The sequence below is a fragment of the Eublepharis macularius genome, chromosome 7, assembly GCF_028583425.1.
Source record: "Eublepharis macularius isolate TG4126 chromosome 7, MPM_Emac_v1.0, whole genome shotgun sequence".
Taxonomy (NCBI): domain Eukaryota; kingdom Metazoa; phylum Chordata; class Lepidosauria; order Squamata; family Eublepharidae; genus Eublepharis; species Eublepharis macularius.
The window spans coordinates 4,027,739-4,048,155 of NC_072796.1; the positions used below are offsets into that span (position 1 = coordinate 4,027,739).

The following is a 20,417-nucleotide window of genomic DNA, read 5'->3' on the forward strand; positions in this document are numbered from 1 at the left end:
GGAATGTCGTAGTATCCATTCCATCTTCCCCATACAGTCTCTTGTTCTCACTGTGTCTCTGGGAGGGGCTTTGATCTTTGTCAGGAAGAGCATTTCGATTTTCAGTGGGCAGCGACATCTTGTGACAATGGGTAAAAATGCCAAATACATTTTGATTTTTGATTTTCTCCATTTCTGAGATTAGTTTCATTATTCCAGAATTTACCTGCAGCTTCATTATATTACTTTTTAGCATTAATCTGGAGGTTTTAGGTCAATAATTTGGTAGAATCATAGCCCTAATCAACAACCAGACCAAGTAAAATGCAATTTGAACTGGCCTGAAATGAACTTATATCAAAGTAGTTTGGTTTCCACAGAACTGTGGGTTAAATGGCTCTTCTAATCTACACACTGCCATACAGTTTGTGTTACTCATGTGTTTTGTGCCCTTCTCCAAGAGCCAAGCTAGAAGTGACGAATGACACTTGAACAGCAAGTGAACAGACTCACATGTATTCCTCCCTGTTCACTTGCGTTCCACTTTCACTCCACTCATGGAGCGCAAGTGAACAGGGAGGAATACATGTGAGTCTGTTCGCTTGCCATTCAAGTGTAACTCGTCACTTCTAGCTTGGCCCCAAGGTTGTTATGGTCTAGGCCTCTAGACTCCCTTTGTGGCATGTCTAGGTATGGGGCTGGGGCTATGTGCGAAGGCATTTTCTCTTCCTGTGTCTACTGCTCCATATTCTTCCTGTCAAAATCCTCTCCCAACCAACTGAGGTCACAGAACAGTTGCATGAGCTGAGTGGCAAGTACATGGGATGACTTGGATTCATTTTATTGGTAGATTAAACAACTAAAACTTAAGCTAATTGAGCAGTGGAGTCATTTTAATCAGTGAAGACAACTTTTTTCCTAATATGCTGAGAGTTGCAGATACCCTTGTATTATTTATGAGGTTCTTTATAATCCAAAGAAATGCAAAAGAAAATTATTAAAATTCCATTTCTTCTAACCATCAGCGGTTTTCTTTATTAAACCATAAGGTATCTTACACTTACTTTAATATGTTATAGAGGCATCTTTTGGAGATTTTTGTTATGTACAAACAGTTAACAAATTCACTGGCCGACAGCAAAATGATAAATCGACTAAAATTATTTAATATGTTGACATCATTATTATTAATTATATTGTCCAGTTATGTTCAATTAAGTAACTTTCTCATGTCCAACAGACACATTTCAACTTCTGTACAGATATATAACTGTTTGTTGAATGTATTAGATGTATCAGGCAAGCTTCAAGGTGATTTGAGGAAATTAGATGAACTCAAAGTCCATTCATCCGCAGGTTAATCAACTATAAGCTTATTAAGCAGTGGAGCCATTTTAATCAACGATGGAAAAATTTAGATAGAGTAGCTGAAACTTATAGAAACCCTTGTTTATTTTATGAGGCTATTTTGGTCCTCTTCTGTTACTGTAAGCAGGAATGAAAAATAAATTTTGTGTACATGCACACAGATGGAGACAGAGCCTTCGATACTTATCGGAAGTTTCTTCCAGAGGATACCATGCTATGGGTATTTCAGGTGCTACCTCAACTGAAAATATTCCCGAATTATGATCCCTGGAAGGAATTGTTGTGTTGCCCATGATGGAAACTGCACACATTGATTTATGAATTGCACGGCTGAGTGACTGGAAGAACCAATGAATTCATTCAAACAAAAACAGAAAGCACCATAGACTGAATTTTTATTTATCAAACGGAAAAGCAAGTGAATTTGCCAAGTCAGACAAAATGATATTTTATGTTTTCATAGATGATAAACAGAAGAATCAGTCAAAGAACAGAAATGTTGCAGCACTGAGATTTTACCATGATATTAACTACAAAGATACCTTCACTCGTCACGTTACTCTCCTGCATCTTTACAATTCCCACATACTTTGTGGTATATAAAGTTACGGATCCATCTCTTGAATTAACTCTCCTTTTCGTTCCCAATTCCCTTCTTCCTTTTGCAAAAAAATGTGACATGATTTCAGAGGAAGTGGGCTACCTACTTTTCATCAGGACAGTAGCACTTGTCTTTCTGTGACTTCTTTGAGGATATATAAATTCCAGCATGATTTGGAGGAAAGAGGTTGAGGAAGAAAACTCACTTCAAATGACTAGCCTGAATTATGTGTGGGGCAACTTATTTGCTGACCTGCTGTTCCATTAACCTTTTCATTGACTTGTTGGAAAGGAACTGGGATCTGGGACAAGTTATCTTGCTGACTGACTCTTTATTCAAAAGAAGAAAAAGAAAAACCTTTTAGAAACTGCCCATTTTGATTCGGGATCTTCTTTGAGAACTTCCTAAATTATCTTCATTGTATGTGGATCTAGATTAATATATCACCATCGGTTTGTCTGATCTACAAATATTTAAAGAAAGAAAGAAAAGGCCAAGGATGTTGCAACTACAAAAACTTGAAATAATGGAAAAGCTGGAAATTATCTGAGGGAGAAGACTCATTTAACTGTCCAAGAAGACAGAAACAGCCATGAGGATGTATCTGTTTCTGAAGCATCTGCAGAGAGCAAAGTTGTAATACAGAATCACATTTTCTCTCTCCCAGTCAGAACAGTGTTGGCCAGTATGGTGGTGGTGTAGTCACAGTAAATATCTATGTCAGGCTCTGCTGAAGGGATATCCCAGCCTGTGGGGCTTGCCCTCCAGGATGACCTGCTTGTCCAGGCTGGCTGCCAGGTGCACTTCAGAAATGGGGAGGAGGGGGGTTTACAGCACCCTCACACCCTCTCTCCCCTCCAAGTAGCCTGTCACTCTTCTGTCTCCCAGGAGGCTCCCTGGCTTTTCCCTCCCCTGTGACCCTGGATGGCCTGTGCCACAAACCCACATAAAACTCAGGCTTGGGCTGACCTTCCCCTACTCTGAGGTAAAACTTCTCCTCTTTAAGCCTATGAAGCCGTATACTGGGCTGGGAAGCCTCTGGCAGCATGGTTGATGTTAAGCTTCAACTTTCCTTCTTGTACCACCCTTATGAACTATTAAAAATGGTTACCCAGCGGGACAGATCAGGGGTTTGCGCTTCCCTTTAGCAGAAACTGGCACACAAGGCTTGGGGAGGTTCAAAACGCAACAAGGTTTATTTACAGTAGGTTAAAGTAAAAAGGCAGGTAGGCAGGTGTTTGAACTGAAGAAAGGTTTTCGTACAGGATCTTCAATGGGGTGAGGCACAAAACACGTGGAATAACACTAGGTTGCTGGCTTCTTTCAGAGGTTGACACTGCTTCACAGATGTTATACTTTATATACTCAAACACACAAACACAGAACGACTTTCCCTCCTCTCCAGACTTAAGGGTGCTCCACTGAGACAAACCCTTCCTAGATACTGGGCAGGCATTATAGTTATGAGCTATCACCCTGTTCCTGGCACTAAAGGGGAAACTCCTCTCTACCCACTTCCTTGGCCCTGTATAATTCCCAGATCTCTTGAGTCTAAGTAGGAGTTAGTGCTGGTTCTCCTCACTTTAGTCCTAGTACTAAAAGTGTGCCACAAACATTATTTCCCCTCCCAGAGGATTCTCTGGCTGATCCTTTCTGGTCTAAAGCCAAGCTCCAATCCCCTTCACTCAGCAGTTTTCTCTCCAACTTCCAACTGACAGCTTCCCCAACATTCCATCCCTAACTGCCATTTCAGGCTAGCCACATAGTGGGGAGGAAACATGTCAATCATAGCCCACTGACTGGAAATCTCAGGCTCTGGAGCTGAATTCGTCACAGCCTGCCTTTTATAAGACCTTCCTGAGGGTATTTTAACCCCTCCACCAGGCTCTGTCCTATCTAGGGCTTGGCCCCTCCTCCCTAGAGCCAACTAACAGGGCTGAAGGCCCATCCAAGGGTTTCCAGGGGCCCTTCCTGCCCTTGCCCCCTTCCTGACCTTCTAGGGCTTTGCAGTGCCATTAGCCCCATCCTCAGCCAGCCACAATAGTTTCCGATGCTTAAGAATCCTGCTTCATGATCCTTCTGAACCTCACAGCTATGCTTTCTGGTTCTGTGTCTGCTTGCTTTTCTCTTTTCTGACTGTCTGATTCCTGAAGGTCAAATTCTAGAAGGACTGGATCAGGAGCCTAAAGGAAAGCCTCCTAAACAAACTTTTTTCTAATTCCTCAGACAACTCAAAATCTAACTTCAGTTATTCAGTCATATTTATAATCCCAGCATCAGGTTTTCACTGTGTGATGAAGACGTCAGGCAGATGGCTCTAAAAAAGAGGCATTCCCCTCATCTCAGCAACCCAGTGGTCTTTATAGGGCCATGTAGGGATAACTGAGTTAAGCTGAGTTAACCCTGGTGAAATGCTACCATCTCTTCAAAAGCACTATAAATATTAAGTATTATTATTCTTACTGCTTGTTGCATCATACTCTTGTTCTATCATCCTTTTAACCAATTCCTTTGATAATTCCACCCCCCCATACCTTTCAATATCATTTTTCCTTCTGAGGATGTTAAAGTTGGAAACAAAACACTGTCTAGTCCAATCACAGAGATGACAGAACCATAAGCCCCGCAGGCAATCCAAGCCAGGAAATGATGGAGCACGACAGAGCACATGTGCAAAGAATGAGGCGTTTCAGAGTCATCTTCCAGGTGATTCACAGACGTGAGCCAAACCATGGACCATCTGGCATGGAACCCTTTTCATATACTCCCAGGATTACAACAATTATATTGACCAAAAAACAAGAATAGAGAAAAGCTCAGAAACGATATCATATAAAAGTATTCACAACTGTCTGTCCTCAGATTTTGCTTTACTATTATCCAGAACATATGAAGATATATGACATTATCTGCACATTATTAAAAGTCACAATTTTTCTGCCATTACATTAAATCAGTGACCACAACGTCATTTAACAGGGTCACCAACCTCAAGGTGGGGAATGAATTTCACCCAGAATTACAACAGATCTTCAGACATCTGTTCCCCTGGAAGGAAATGGCAAATTCGGACTCCATGGTATACCATAGACTGAAGGAAAAACATAACTCCTAGAATGGCTATAGAGGGTGGATACTTTGGACTTCTGCATCTCCTATGGTATACACTACGGCATACCATAGTAATTAGGAGAAACTGACACTTGTAAATCACCTGAAGGCAAGAGGCTGCTTGGTGATTGAGAGGGGGATCTGACTGTGGTTGGCTGGCATCTTCCTACAGACTGGATTTTTTTCTCCTTAACAACGAAAAAAACCTGAAGAAGATTTTGAGAGATGTTTTAGGTTGAGTGGAATGTAACTGGATAGCAGCCAGTTATATCAGCAGAAATAGGGTTCATATAACATACAGAACACATATGTATCTGAAGATCTGAAGTATCTGAAGAAGTGAGCTGTGACTCATGGAAGCTCCTACCCTACCACAAATTTTGTTAGTCTTATAGGTGCTACTGGACTCTTGCTCTTTTCTACTGCTACAGACAGACTAATGTTGCTACCCATCCAGAACACATAAAGTACAGTGAGAGAATAGAGTGGAAGTAATATGAAGAGAGAAATTTAAATTTAAAATTTGAATTTTGGCTGGAGAAAGTGACCTCACAGGAAGGGAAGGAGTTGCTGACCTTTGACCTGCACACCACAGGACATTATATCACATCTGAGCTCTCTGCCCGCGCCAGGCACCGCAGCACACCAAAATCTCCAGGAATTTCCAAAGTCAGTATTGGAAACCCTATTATTTAAACTTCATTCTTACATATTTGAGCTGCAGACGAGATATTACATTTTTAACTGCCAGACACTCCTTCATTGCCATACTCTTCACTACAGTGGAATTTGAACTCCTGTTACCAGGGTGACACTTGAAGAATGACTTTTCCCATATTCACTTTCTCAGAGGTATCTTTAAAGCATTTCTTAACTAAAGCGGCATTTATCATGATACCATGGTATAGATTAAACCCTAGTTGTGGAAAGGTCCCAGGCTGGGTTCTGAATTGGAGTTTGTATCCGGCTTGGGAATCCAGGGTTTGTCTTAACTGTGGTTGTTTATGGCATGAGGATGCAGCTTGTTGAGACCCTTCTGCTCCTGCTGCAGTCCGCTGTCGCTGGTCTCAGAACGTGCCCCTCCCCACTCCCCTCAGAATGCCCCCAGCCCCCACTCTCCCTTCCTAGCTAATGATGCCTCATCAAGATGGCCTGCATGGTTCTCGGCTGCATGGATAAAGGGACAGAGGATCTCACTAAAACAGAACAGAGGATCTCACAAGATCATCTTCCCAACAAGCAGGAATTGCACCACACAGAATGACTATGCCTTTAGCAGTGCACAACATGCACAACACCATATGTTCCTCCCTTTTCTCTTCCATCTTTCTTTCCGTCCCATCTGCCACACAAAGCATTTTGGCAGTGTGAACAACATGATCTACGGTCCTGGGAAGGCCAATGATTTACCGGGATGCATTCATACACACACATACACACGCACACACAGGCCCTCACCAAAGTCACGTGCCCAAAAAAGTCAAGACAAATTGGCTCCTTTCCCCCACATCACAGAGGCAGCATGCAGAGGTCATATGTCCTCTTACCTATACACCTAAAATACCTATACACATTTCCCAGAGTACAGCTGGATTTCATAAACGATGCAGCCTACAACCTAATGAACTTGAAGGAAAATTTTTCAAACTGATATTGATAAAAGTATATAGCATCTAAATCAGTAGTACACAAAGTCATGAAATTAGTTATTTTCACTGTGCAATTCATATCCCAGTATTGGCTGATTTATTTAGTTTAAAAACTGTTATGCTGCCTCCTCAGGTACTTGCCTGAGGCAACTTACACAATAAAAATAATAAAACCAAAATAATAAAAGGTATTAATTAAAATCCAGCATAAAAACCAGCCCAGCATAAAAACATACACCATAAAAACAGAGCGTTGACAGTGTAAAATAAGAATTTCCAGACTAAAATGGTGATTTTTAAAAAAAATCAACCCTTTGATTAAAAGCCAGGGTGAACGCAGATGTTTTGGCCTGGTGCCTAAAAGAAAGCAATGTAGGTGCCAGGCAAAAGTCAAGGGGAAGGGCATTCCACAAGTGATCAGCTGCCACAGAAAATGCCCTGTCTCCAGTCCCCACCTGCCTCACCTCTGAAGGCTGGGCACAGAGAGCAGGCTTGAGGGGTAGATCTTAACTGGCAGGCCGGGCACTATGGAAAGCAGGCAGTCCTTATTACTAATATTGTTTAATACTTACTTAACAGCAAGAACAGCATTTAAAACTTTACGTATTTAAACTAGAGAATCCATTTGAAATAGCTTGGTGAATGCATTAAGTTAAATTCACAGATATATTTTTGTAAGATTCTGTAAAACAATAAGATTGCATGCATTGATAGCTCACAGATTAGAAAATGGTATTTGCATTATGTTACCTATACAAAATTGAAAGTCACAATTTTTTTGCCATTATGCTATAACATGCGATAATTCTCAGAGATGGAAAATCAGTACTGAAAGCACAATAAGCAATCAATGTAAGGATCTTGATTTATATCTATAAATACCACTTTCCAATTTTCTATAAGATGCTGTTATGGCAAAGAAATATAGGCAAGGATTGGGCTTTGCGGAAGAAGAAGCCATGAAAAGAAGAACAGTCTCAAAACTCAGTGACTGAGGCCACCAGCGGCAGGCAACATCTCTGGTTCCCATCCCACAGGTATCCCCAAAGGCATCCCTTTACTTCCTCCCATATAAATGAATGGGCTCCATTCACTTCTGTGAGGAAACGTAAAGGGATTGCTGCAGTGAAAGCAAAATCTGCCTCCTGCTCCTGATGCGGCATAGCCAGAGCCTTGCAGGGGACTGCCACGGCCTCTGAGCCCAGAGCATACTAGGGTGTTGCATGTTGGGGAAGTGTCGTCTATGCCCCAAACAAAAGAGAAAGCACCACCCTGCTATTATTTTTTATTTTTTAAAACAGACATTTTTAATCTCAATTTTTCAATTATTATCCATAAATGTTGGTAGACAATGTTGATGCCTCCTGCTGGTGATTAGTTCTGGATGGTGATTTTATGACTGCATATCTCACATGGTTCCTGGACAAGTGGAATAAAAAACTTCTAAATAAGCAAACAAACAAGCAGGCTTTTGGAGTTTGCTCAGGTGTACCTCGGCCTCCTCTACCCTAGTCAGAAAAACCTGAATGCGTCTGTGAAGAGGGGTCATAAAATGTTCCACATATATTAGAATAAACAAATTAAAGAGGTTGATTCCACCATTTAATACACCCAAGAGCTTAAAGGCCACCGACCACATAAGTCAAACTTTAAAAAATAGATACTAAGATACTAAGATGATACTTATTAAGACATCAGACAAATGAAGTTTTTAGAAACCTGTAATGTATAAATTATGCCCTTGTTCCAGTATTGTAACATGCCTAGCTATTTCATGCCAAAAGGATTAACAAATACCCAAATGTGGCAAATGTATTGAAACAGAATGACTATACAGGGAATTTCATTATCAATGGCTGCAACTCACCTGCCCAGCAACATTTGGGACCAGCTCCTTCCCACTCTCTGCCATGACAGGAATATTGGGGCTGAAAACCATGAGGTCACTCTTGGCACCAGGCTCCCCACTCACCCCTGCCAGGATGTGGCTGTGGCGGTTGGAATACGACCAGCTGCCCACTTCACTGGCACACACCAGCGTGGCTGTGCCAGGACCGTACATCATGGCCTCCTTGGCCTGACTCTGGCATCGCAGTGCCACGTACACAAGGATGACCAGTAAAAACAAGCTGGACACGGAGCAGATGGCGATGATCAGGTAGAGGTTAGCATTGTCTGCCAGGGGCTTTGTATTCCTTCCCATCCCAGAGAGACGGGCATCACTCTGGGCAGCCTGGGCACTGGCCACCAGTGACACGCTGAAGGTGGCTGTGGTTGACATTACTGGCTTGCCGTGATCCTTCACCAGCACCAGCAGACTCTGGCTGTTGCCGCCCTCTGCCTCCTCCAGAGCACGCGTGGTACTGACCTCTCCACTGTAAAGCCCCACCCGCCACGGGCCACTGGCTGCATCATGCAACTCATAGCGCAGCCAGGCATTGTATCCCGAGTCAGCATCCAGGGCATGGATCTTGCCCACCACATGTCCAGCTGCCACTGGGACCTTCACCAGAGTCACGGTATCCTGGTCTGGCCCAGACACTGCAGGTCCGTTGTCATTCTCATCCACCACAAACACTTGCACAGTCACATTGCCACACAAGGAAGGCAGCCCCGCATCCTTGGCCCTCACCTCGAACTCCAGTAGCTTCAGCTCCTCGTAATCCAAGGGCTGCAGGGCATACAGCTTCCCACTCTCCGAGTGCACCGAGATGTAGCTCGACAGCGGCCAGAGCTTCTCATCCAGCCAGTAGCTGACCAAGGCGTTCTCGGCCACATCTGGGTCTGAGGCAGACACTGTGAAGATGTGAGCCCCAGGAGGGTTGTTTTCCTTCACAAAGACTGTGTAGGAGGGCTGTGCAAAAGTGGGTGCGTTGTCATTCACATCGCTGATCGGCACCACCAGGCTGCTACTCACTGATAGCTGTGGGTCCCCTTGGTCTTGCGCTATCACCACCAAACTATACTTAGCCGTCAGCTCCCGGTCCAGTGGCTCAGCCAGTACCAGTGAGTAGTAATTCTTGAAGGTGGAGGTCAGCTTGAAGGGGAGCCCAGGAGGGTGAAGGGAACAGCTCACTTGCCCGTTTGCCCCAGAGTCCTTATCAGAAATGCTGAGGAGGGCCACCACTGTCCCTGGGGGAGAGTTCTCAGGCACTGGCACTGACAGGGAGGACACGGTCACCTCTGGCGCATTGTCATTCACATCCACAACCTCAATCAGAACTTTGCACTGTCCTTTTATTGGTGGGATGCCTTTGTCTGTTGCTTCGATTCCAATTTCACCCACTTTAATGCTTTCAAAATCAAGTTCTCCATTTAATCTGATCTGTCCAGTTCTTTGGTCTAAATTAATCAGTGCAGCAAAATTATGAGGATTTACACTTCGAATTGAATATATAATGTCTTTGTTCATTCCTTCATCGAGATCTGTTGCATTGAGAGTGATAATTATTGCTCCTATTCTTGCATTTTCAAAAAGTTTTATTTTATACACAGACTGATTAAAAACTGGTGCATTGTCATTTACATCCAGCACATTGATCACTACATGAGCAGTGCCAGTCTGTTCTGGTTTACCCCCATCAGTGGCTGTAAGTAATAAATTATACATATGGGTTAACTCTCTATCAAGAGGCTTCTGTAACACAAGAACTAAAGACTCACCATGTTCGTCGTTGTTTTGAACATCTAAGGTGAAATGTTCATTTGGACTGATTTTGTAGCTGAGGTGAGAATTTGAACCAATGTCGTCATCAGAGGCTCCCTCTAGTGGGAATGATGAGCCTGGAAGTCTAGATTCTGCAACAACCAGTTTTTGCTCAGCTGCCGGGAATAGGGGCGCATTGTCATTTATGTCCTTGATCTCCACTTCCACATGGAAGATTCTCAGGGGGTTGTCCAGGATCACTTCCAGGTGAATGATGCACACCGGCGTCTTGATGCACAGCTCCTCCCGGTCTATCCGGGAATTAACAAATAAAATTCCATTCTGGAGGTTCACCTCAAAATAGTCTCTGCGGCCTTGGGACACCATCCGGAACATCCGTGGCATGAGCTCACTCACCTCCAGCCCCAGATCCTGGGCGATGCGACCCACAAAGGTGCCATGCTGGGATTCTTCTGGCACAGAATAATGGAGCTGCCCACTCCGCATTTCGCAGGCTGTGAGGAGAAGAATCAGTTGCAGCAGCTTAGATCTCACCAAGGGGCATTGATGCAAAACAACCATAGCAAAGGTAGGTTGTATTCCTGGTTTTAACTATTAAATCCACCCTCAGGAGCTGGCATTAAATGGTGAGGAATGTCGTAGTATCCATTCCATCTTCTCCATACAGTCTCTTGTTCTCATTGTGTCTCTGGGAGGGGCTTTGATCTTTGTCAGGAAGAGCATTTTGATTTTCAGTGGGCAGCGACATCTTGTGACAATGGGTAAAAATGCCAAATACATTTTGATTTTCTCTGTTTCTTAGATTAGTTTCATTACTGTGTTCTGGAATTTACCTGCAGCTTAATTAAATTACTTTTTAATCTGGAGGTTTTAGATCAGTAATTTGGCAGAATCAAAGCCTTAATCAACAAACCAGACAAAGTAAAATACGATTTGAACTGGCCCCAAATAAACTTATATCAAAGTACTTTGGTTTCTACAGAACTGCGGGTTGGAACTATCTATTCAAAAGGTTTTATATTTGGCTAGTGTTGCCAAGATATGCCCCACATTTTAGGAGTTCCCACTAGGAATATCTAAAATATCTTTTCCTTCACTAAGTAATAAAAAGGGACCAAGTCAATCATGCTAGGAAAAGTAGAAGCCAGTAGGAAAAGAGGAAGACCTAAAACGAGATAGCTGGACTCAATAAAAGAAGCCACGTCCTCCAATTTGCAGGATCTGAGCAAGTCTGTTAATGATAGGATATTTTGGAGGTCTTTCATTTATATGGTCACCATAGGTCGGAGGCAACTTGACGGCACATAACATACACACAAGTCAATATTACTTCTGATTGGCAGCCCAAAGGACTGGACCACCCAGTCCCAGCCCTGAGCCTGTTCGTTGGGAGGAAGGGTTAAAAAATCAAATAAATAAATAAATAAAGTCCATCAGACTGGCCTCCTTATTAACCCTGTCTATGTTTTTATGCTGAGTCGGGCTTTTAATGCTGGATTTTAAATAACATCTTTTAATTTTTTTAAATTTTATCTTTTAATTTTTTGTAAGTCATCTTCGGCAGGTTTTTGGAGCGGCAGCATAAAAATTTACTAAATAATTACATAAAACAAATCTGTAAAACCAACTCTTAAGTTTACAGTAAAGGGCAATATGCGAGCAAGTGGCCTGCTGAATGTGCTTAACAAGTAAGGAGCTCCAAAGACGTCCAGGTTACTTTCCATCAGAAAGGGTGAGACCCAGGAGCTCTAGTCAATTGGTCTTGTAGGGAGATTCATGACAGAGCAAAATGTATCCACCATGTATTTCAAAAAGGAAATGGGGGACTGGCGATCCTGGTTGTGGAAATAATCATTTCTGGAGGAAGAGCGTTACAGTTGTGAAGTACAGTAAGTCAGACCCAAATGTGTTCAGCTCTATTATGCCCTTGTTGTGTCAGGCCTGGTGACTTAATCCGAGGTTGTAAATCCATGTTATCTCCCTGCTGTGAGGCTTCACATTCTCTTCTTATTATTGAGATGTTTCTCGGGGACCAAAGGCTCCAGAAGTCTGAGGGAAGCATTTCCTATTTACTGTTGCAATTTAATAGAGGAAATAATTTTCTAGAATCCCGGCTAAAGCACTTCTAGCTGTTTGGCAGGAGCAGGAGGTACTCCTCTTACAGAACTTCAAGGGACATGCGCAAATACCTTCAGGTGGGTAGCCTTGTTGGTCTGTATTAGAAGAGCAAGATTCAGGCTCAGTAGCATCTTAAAGACCAACAAGATTTACAGCTTTCCAGAGTCAGAGCTCCCTTTGCCAGATACGAGAAGTGGAAGAAGGCCAGGTCTTTATAAAAATCCAGATGGTGGCTGGAGATCTCCCGGAATTTCAACTAATCTCCAGGCCACAGATATCAGTTTCCTTGGAGAAAATTGATGCTTTGGAGGGTGAATTCTATGGCAATATTTCCTGCTGAGTCCTATTTCTTCCTCAAACCCTACCCTCTCCAGGCTCCACCCCAAATCTTGAGGAATTTCCCAACCTGGAGCCGGCAACTCTAATCCAGGCAGAGGATGAGACAGGTATTGTAAATTGGAGTGTTGGAATGTCAGGAAGCTAGTTATAATAGATGATGTAGTTATCTTGATAGAGCCTGGGTGCAAAGTGCACCCAAGTGTAATGCAAGAAAAATCCTATGTCCTGGTTCAATCCTGGGGGACCCATTGTTCCCAATTTGCAAATAAACATTTTCGACCATCTTAAATTGTAATTTTCTTTTGAAGTTTCTCTGCTTGAGAACTGCTACTCTTAGGTCAGCAATGGAATGTCCTGGCAGATTAAAATGTTCGCCCACTGGTTTTTGAATGTTGTGATTCTTGATATCAGATTTAGATCTATTCACTCCTTTGCAAAGGGACTGACCTGTTTGTCCAATATAGGGAATTGAAGGGCATTGCTGTCACTTGATGGCGTACATAACCAATGGAAGATGAACAAGTGAATAATCCTGAGAGAGTATAGCTGGTGCAGTTAGGTCCAGTGACTGTGATGTTGGCGTGAATATGGGGGTAGAGTTGGAATCTTGGTTTATTGCAGGCCCTGGTCTCAGAGTGAAAATAACATGGCTCTTAACTAATCTTCACTCTGTCTTCTGTGCAATGCAAACGCGGTTCAAACAACAATAAATTCTGATATAAAGTAGATCATGTTGATTTTTTTTTTACTGTAGAGGCTGAACAGCTCCCAATCAATTCAGCTTAACATATTTATAGGCTTTCAGAACCATCTTCTTACAATAGCTCTCTAGGGTACACATTCCTGGGTGACTTATTATCTTATAACTTCAAATACCTGCATATGCGGTGCCTCAGTTCCTGAGGATCTTCTACATTACACCTTGGTCGAATCCACATTCACCCATTACCCGCATGTTTATCGGATATCTTCCGTTTGCCTCCAATCTGCGATTTTTTCCTCTTCGTTCACATTCCTGCTTCCAATCCATCTTTCTCGCACGTCCCTCTGGTCACACGGCCGCTCGAAAACCGCTTTTTTGGGCGGGACCTTTTTTTCCCACCCATTTTTTTTATTTTTTTGAGCACACTTTTCCGTTATTTCGATTTTGCCTTATAAAGAAACATCATTGAAGATAATGATGCCTGTCTTTCCCCCACTGACAGCACAGATGGCTCTCTCCCATTTCCTTTTTGGAAATTTGGAAGCATGTGGGAAGCTTTCGTGGACATTTCCTATGCAGGACAGTTCAGTGCCTGAATTTTACTGAAGTTTCACTTCCTTGGAGTGTCATTATGTTCCCAATAGTCACTGGCCGAATCCGCATTCACCCCACACCCGCATTTTCTGCTTTTGAGGGAGGGAACAAATCTTCCCGCCTTTTTTAAAAAAAAATTACTTTTCCGTTATTTTGATCTTGCCTTATAAGGATATTGTATTTCCTTATAAGGATATTATAATTTCGATATTACAGTAATATAAAATAAAAAAAATAAAAAACAGTTAAAAAGGAAGTTTCGCGAGTCCATTCTGAGGATGGATTCACCCCAAAATGATTTTTCAAACTACCTGATTTGATTCAGAAACAGCATAATCAATAAATCCAATGCTATGAAGTCAAAAACAGTCTTTTGCAGACTACGGAGCACTTGCAAGTTGAATCAGCCAATAGGAACTCTCGGAACGGCCAGAGAGACAGGAAGGGGGGGGGGGTTTAAAAAAACCGTGTAAATTGCACATTGGCCCGTTCATGGCTACCGTGAAACTCCCATTGAAAACCTCTGACCACATATTCGGGAGAAATGCAAATGAAATGCGTCTGTTTAATGAGGTAATGTGACCGGCACTCAGGATTGCGTGGGGAATGCGGGGAACATGCGACTTAGAATGAGTAATGTGGATTCGCCCCTTATGTTGTCCCATGTATGCAGAGGTTAGAGCTAAATTTCTTTCTAACTTGTTAGTGGGGCATAACTTTATCTCCGATATTGACAAATTAGTTTTTTTGTTATCTGATACTGATTCACTTGTCACTAGCAGAGTACCCTGTTTGCCTTAGCTGAAAAAAATATTAGGGCCAAGATTGTTTCCTCAGAAACCTAACTTTTCTCATAACTATCTGGTATTTATTAAGGTCCCATTTTAGTTGTATTTTATTTTTATTATTTTAATAACTATTTTATTCTTGTAAGATAGATTTCTATTTTTACTGTTTTTAACTTTGTATTGTGACGGCCTTTGGCCATATACAATTAAACCTACTACCTACCTACTTCAAATACCAGACAAGGTATCTACTTGAAACATTCTTAAAATATATACAAATGGTTAGCTAATTCTTGCTACCTTCTATCTTAACAAAGTCTATGTAAAATTAGTGCTTACAAGTTTCTCATGCATATGAATTGCTTTTGTCCCTCCACCAATACATCTACCGTTGAGTAATATCACCAACTTCTGTGAAGTTAGACATTCTTGTCATTCTCAGACTCCCTGTTCGCTTGTGCTCCACTTGCACTCCACTCAATCACGAAGTGAGAAATACATGTGAGTCTGTTCACTTGCCATTCAAGTGTAACTCGTCACTTCTAGCTTGGCCCCAAGATTGTCATAGTCTAGGCCTCTAGACTCCCTTTGTGGCATGTCTAACTATGGGGCTGGGTCTCTGTGCAAAGGCATTTCCCCTTCCTGTGTCTACTGCTCCATATTACTGCTGTCAAGCTCCTCTCCCAACTGAGGTCACAGAACAGTTGTATGTTCTGAATGGCAAGTACATGGGATGACTTGGATTCATTTTATTGGTAGATTAAACAGCAGTGGAGTCATTTTTAATCAGTGAAGACAACTTTTTTCCTAATATGCTGAGAGTTGCAGATACCCTTGTATTATTTATGAGGTTCTTTATAATCCAAAGAAATGCAAAAGAAAATTATTAAAATTCCATTTCTTCTAACCATCAGTGGTTTTCTTTATTAAATCATAAGGTATCTTACACTTACTTTAATATGTTATAGAGGCATCTTTTGGAGATGTCTGTAATGTACAAACATTTAACAGATTCACTGGTTGACTGCAAAATGATAAATCAACTAAAATCATTTAATATGTTGACAGCATTAATATTAAATAATATATTGTCCAGTTATGTTCAATTAAATTACTTTTCCACATCCAGCAGACCCCTTTCAACTTCTGTATAGATATATATGACTTTGTCTTGAATGTATTAGATGTGTCAAGCAAGCTACAAGGTGATTTGAGGAAACTAGATCAACTCAAAGTCCTTTCATCGGCAGATTAATCAACTAATGCTTAAGTTGATTAAGCAGTGGGGCCATTTTTAATCAATGATAGAAAAGTTTAGATAGAGTGGCTGAAACTTACAGAAACACTTTTTTATTTTATGAGGCTATTTTGGTCCTCTTCTGTTACTGTAACCAGGAATGAAAAAGAAATTTTGTGCACGAAGATAGAGACAGAGCCTTCGATACTTATCGGAAGTTTCTTCCAGAGAATACCATGCTATGGGTATTTCAGGTGCTACCTCAACTGAAAATATTCCCGAATTATGATCCCTGGAAGGAATTGTTGTGTTGCCCATGATGGAAACTGCACACATTGATTTAGGAATTGCATGGCTGAGTGACTGGAAGAACCAATGAATTCATTCAAACAAAAACAGAAAGCACCGTAGACTGAATTTTTATTTATCAAACTGAAAAGCAAGTGAATTTGCCAAGTCAGACAAAATATTTTATGTTTTCATAGATGATAAACAGAAGAATCAGTCAAAGAACAGAAATGTTGCAGCACTGAGATTTTACCATAATATCAACTACAAAGATACCTTCACTCGTTGCGTTCCTCACCTGCATCTTTACAATTCCCACATACTTTGTGGTATATAAAGTTACGGATCCATCTCTTGAATTAACTCTCCTTTTCGTTCCCAATTCCCTTCTTTCTTTTGCAAAAAAATTTGACATGATTTCAGAGGAAGTGGGCTACCTACTTTTCATCAGGACAGTAGCACTTGTCTTTCTGTGACTTCTTTGAGGAAATATAAATTCCAGCATGATTTGGAGGAAAGAGGTTGAGGAAGAAAACTCACTTCAAATGACTAGCCTGAATTATGTGTGGGGCAACTTATTTGCTGACCTGCTGTTCCATTAACCTTTTCACTGACTTGTTGGAAAGGAACTGGGATCTGGGACAAGTTATCTTGCTGACTGACTCTGCATTCAAAAGAATAAAAAGAAAAACCTTTTAGAAACTGCCCATTTTGATTCGGGATCTTCTTTGAGAACTTCCTAAATTATCTTCATTGTATGTGGATCTAGATTAATATATCACCATCGGTTTGTCTGATCAACAAATATTTAAATAAAGAAAGAAAAGGCCAAGGATGTTGCAACTACAAAAACTTGAAATAATGGAAAAGCTGGAAATTATCTGAGGGAGAAGACTCATTTAACAGTCCAAGAAGACAGAAACAGCCATGAGGATGTATCTGTTTCTGAAGCATCTGCAGAGAGCAAGTTGTAATACAGAATCACATTTTCTCTCTCCCAGTCAGAACAGTGTTGGCCAGTATGGTGGTGGTGTAGTCACAGTAAATATCTATGTCAGGCTCTGCTGAAGGGATATCCCAGCCTGTGGGGCTTGCCCTCCAGGATGACCTGCTCATCCAGGCCGGCTGCCAGGTGCACTCCAGAAATGGGGAGGAGGGGGGTTTACAGCACCCTCACACCCTCTCTCCCCTCCAAGTAGCCTGTCACTCTTCTGTCTCCCAGGAGGCTCCCTGGCTTTTTCCTCCCCTGTGACCCTGGATGGCCTGTGCCACAAACCCACATAAAACTCAGGCTTGGGCTGACCTTCCCCTACTCTGAGGTAAAACTTCTCCTCTTTAAGCCCATGAAGCCGTATACTGGGCTGGGAAGCCTCTGGTAGCATGGTTGATGTTAAGCTTCAACTTTCCTTCTTGTCCCACCCTTATGAACTATTAAAAATGGTTACCCAGCGGGACAGATCAGGGGTTTGCGCTTCCCTTTAGCAGAAACTGGCACACAAGGCTTGGGGAGGTTCAAAACACAACTGAAGGTTTATTTACAGTAGGTTAAAGTCAAAAGGCAGGTAGGCAGGTGTTTGAACTGAAGAAAGGTTTTCGTACAGGAACTTCACTGGGGTGAGGCACAAAACACTTGGAATAACACTAGGTTGCTGGCTTCTTTCAGAGGTTAACACTGCTTCACAGATGTTACACTTTATATACTCAAACACAAACACAGCACGACTTTCCCTCCTCTCCAGACTTCAGGGTGTTCCACTGAGACAAACCCTTCCTAGATACTAGGCAGGCATTAGAGTAATGAGCTATCACCCTGTTCCTGGCACTGAAGGGGAAACTCCTCTCTACCCACTTCCTTGGCCCTGTATAATTCCCAGATCTCTTGAGTCTAAGTAGGAGTTAGTGCTGGTTCTCCTCACTTTAGTCCTAGTACTAAAAGTGTGCCACAAACATTATTTCCCCTCCCAGAGGATTCTCTGGCTGAGGCTCCACCCTCTTCACTCAGCAGTTTTCTCTCCAACTCCCAACTGACAGCTTCCCCAACATTCCATCCCTAACTTCCATTTCAGGCTAGCCACATAGTGGGGAGGAAACCTGTCAATCATAGCCCACTGACTGGAAATCTCAGGCTCTGGAGCTGAATTCGTCACAGCCTGCCTTTTATAAGACCTTCCTGAGGGAGTTTTAACCCCCCACCCCAGGCTCTGTCCTATCTAGGGTTGGGCCCCTCCTTCCCAGAGCCAACTAACAGGGCTGAAGGCCCATCCAAGGGTTTCCAGGGGCCCTTCCTGCCCTTGCCCCCTTCCTGACCCTCTAGGGCTTTGCAGGGGAGGGCTGGCCAGCCCTTTTTTCACTTCATGGCCAGGCCACAGTGCCTACATGTTTTCTGAAGGGCCCGCCCCAGCTGACTGTGGCAGTGCTGCTCTTGAGGGCATCCCGCAGGCCTGGCTGCTAGGAGGGGAGGCAACCCGTCCCACCAGTGGCGACAAAGGACTCTGGGTGGCTGTGGTGTAGCACTCGGAGCCCCTTCCATCAGCCAGCTTCCCTGCTGCCAGTTCTAGCTGTGGTCCTGGTCTGGTGGTGGCACAACTACGGCACTTGGAGCCCTGCCTGTCAGCCAGCTGCTGGCTCTAGCTTTGGCCCTGGCCCGGCAATGCATCAGTGCCCCAGCCGGTGCTCAGTCCCCCGGATGAGGTAAGTCCAGTGAGAGAGGACTCTGCGACCCTGGACATCCTGCAACTGAGAAAGGGGGGGGGGCTACCCCCTTACCAGCAGGAGTTGGATGCTGGCATTCAAAGCATGCAGGTAACCAGTGCCATTAGCCCCATCCTCAGCCAGCCACAATAGTTTCCGATGCTTAAGAATCCTGCTTCATGATCCTTCTGGACCTCGCAGCTATGCTTGCTGGTTCTGTGTCTGCTTGCTTTTCTCTTTTCTGTCTGATTCCTGAAGGTCAAATTCTAGAAGGACTGGATCAGGAGCCTAAAGGAAAGCCTCCTAAACAAACTTTTTTCTAATTCCTCAGACAACTCAAAATCCAACTTCAGTTATTCAGTCATATTTATATTCCCAGCATCAGGTTTTCACTGTGTGATGAAGACGTCAGGCAGATGGCTCTAAAAAAGAGGCATTCCCCTCATCTCAGCAACCCAGTGGTCTTTATAGGGCCATGTAGGGATAACTGAGTTAAGCTGAGTTAACCCTGGTGAAATGCTACCATCTCTTCAAAAGCACTATAAATATTAAGTATTATTATTCTTACTGCTTGTTGCATCATACTCTTGTTCTATCATCCTTTATCAATTCCTTTGATAATTCCACCCCCCCATACCTTCCAATATCATTTTTCCTTCTGAGGATGTTAAAATTGGAAACAAAACATTGTCTAGTCCAATCACAGAGATGACAGAACCATAAGCCCCGCAGGCAATCCAAGCCAGGAAATGATGGAGCACGACAGAGCACATGTGCAAAGAATGAGGCGTTTCAGAGTCATCTTCCAGGTGATTCATAGACGTGAGCCAAACCATGGACCATCTGGCGTGGAACCCTTTTCATATACTTCCAGGATTACAACAATTATATTGACCAAAAAACAGGAATAGAGAAAAGCTCAGAAACGATATCATATAAAAGTATTCACAACTGTCTGTCCTCAGATTTTGCTTTACTATTATCCAGAACATATGAAGATATATGACATTGTCTGCACATTATTATGCTGGTTCTCCTCACTTTAGTCCTAGTACTAAAAGTGTGCCACAAACATTATTTCCCCTCCCAGAGGATTCTCTGGCTGAGGCTCCACCCTCTTCACTCAGCAGTTGTCTCTCCAACTTCCAACTGACAGCTTCCCCAACATTCCATCCCTAACTTCCATTTCAGGCTAGCCACATAGTGGGGAGGAAACATGTCAATCATAGCCCACTGACTGGAAATATCAGGCTCTGGAGCTGAATTCGTCACAGCCTGCCTTTT

The 20,417-nt window shown here is 42.7% G+C and overlaps 2 protein-coding genes across 3 annotated transcripts in view; both read right to left on the bottom strand.

The window, feature by feature from the left end:
• LOC129334058 (protocadherin alpha-C2-like) overlaps window positions 1-20,417 on the bottom strand; it is a 280,693-nt gene that overhangs the window by 120,390 nt on the left and 139,886 nt on the right. The window lies entirely within an intron of this gene.
• LOC129333269 (protocadherin alpha-3-like) lies at window positions 8,558-10,960 on the bottom strand. The gene has a single exon (XM_054984797.1). It carries the CDS (start codon window positions 10,934-10,936, stop codon window positions 8,558-8,560), a length of 2,379 nt encoding a protein of 792 aa, XP_054840772.1. The 5' UTR covers window positions 10,937-10,960.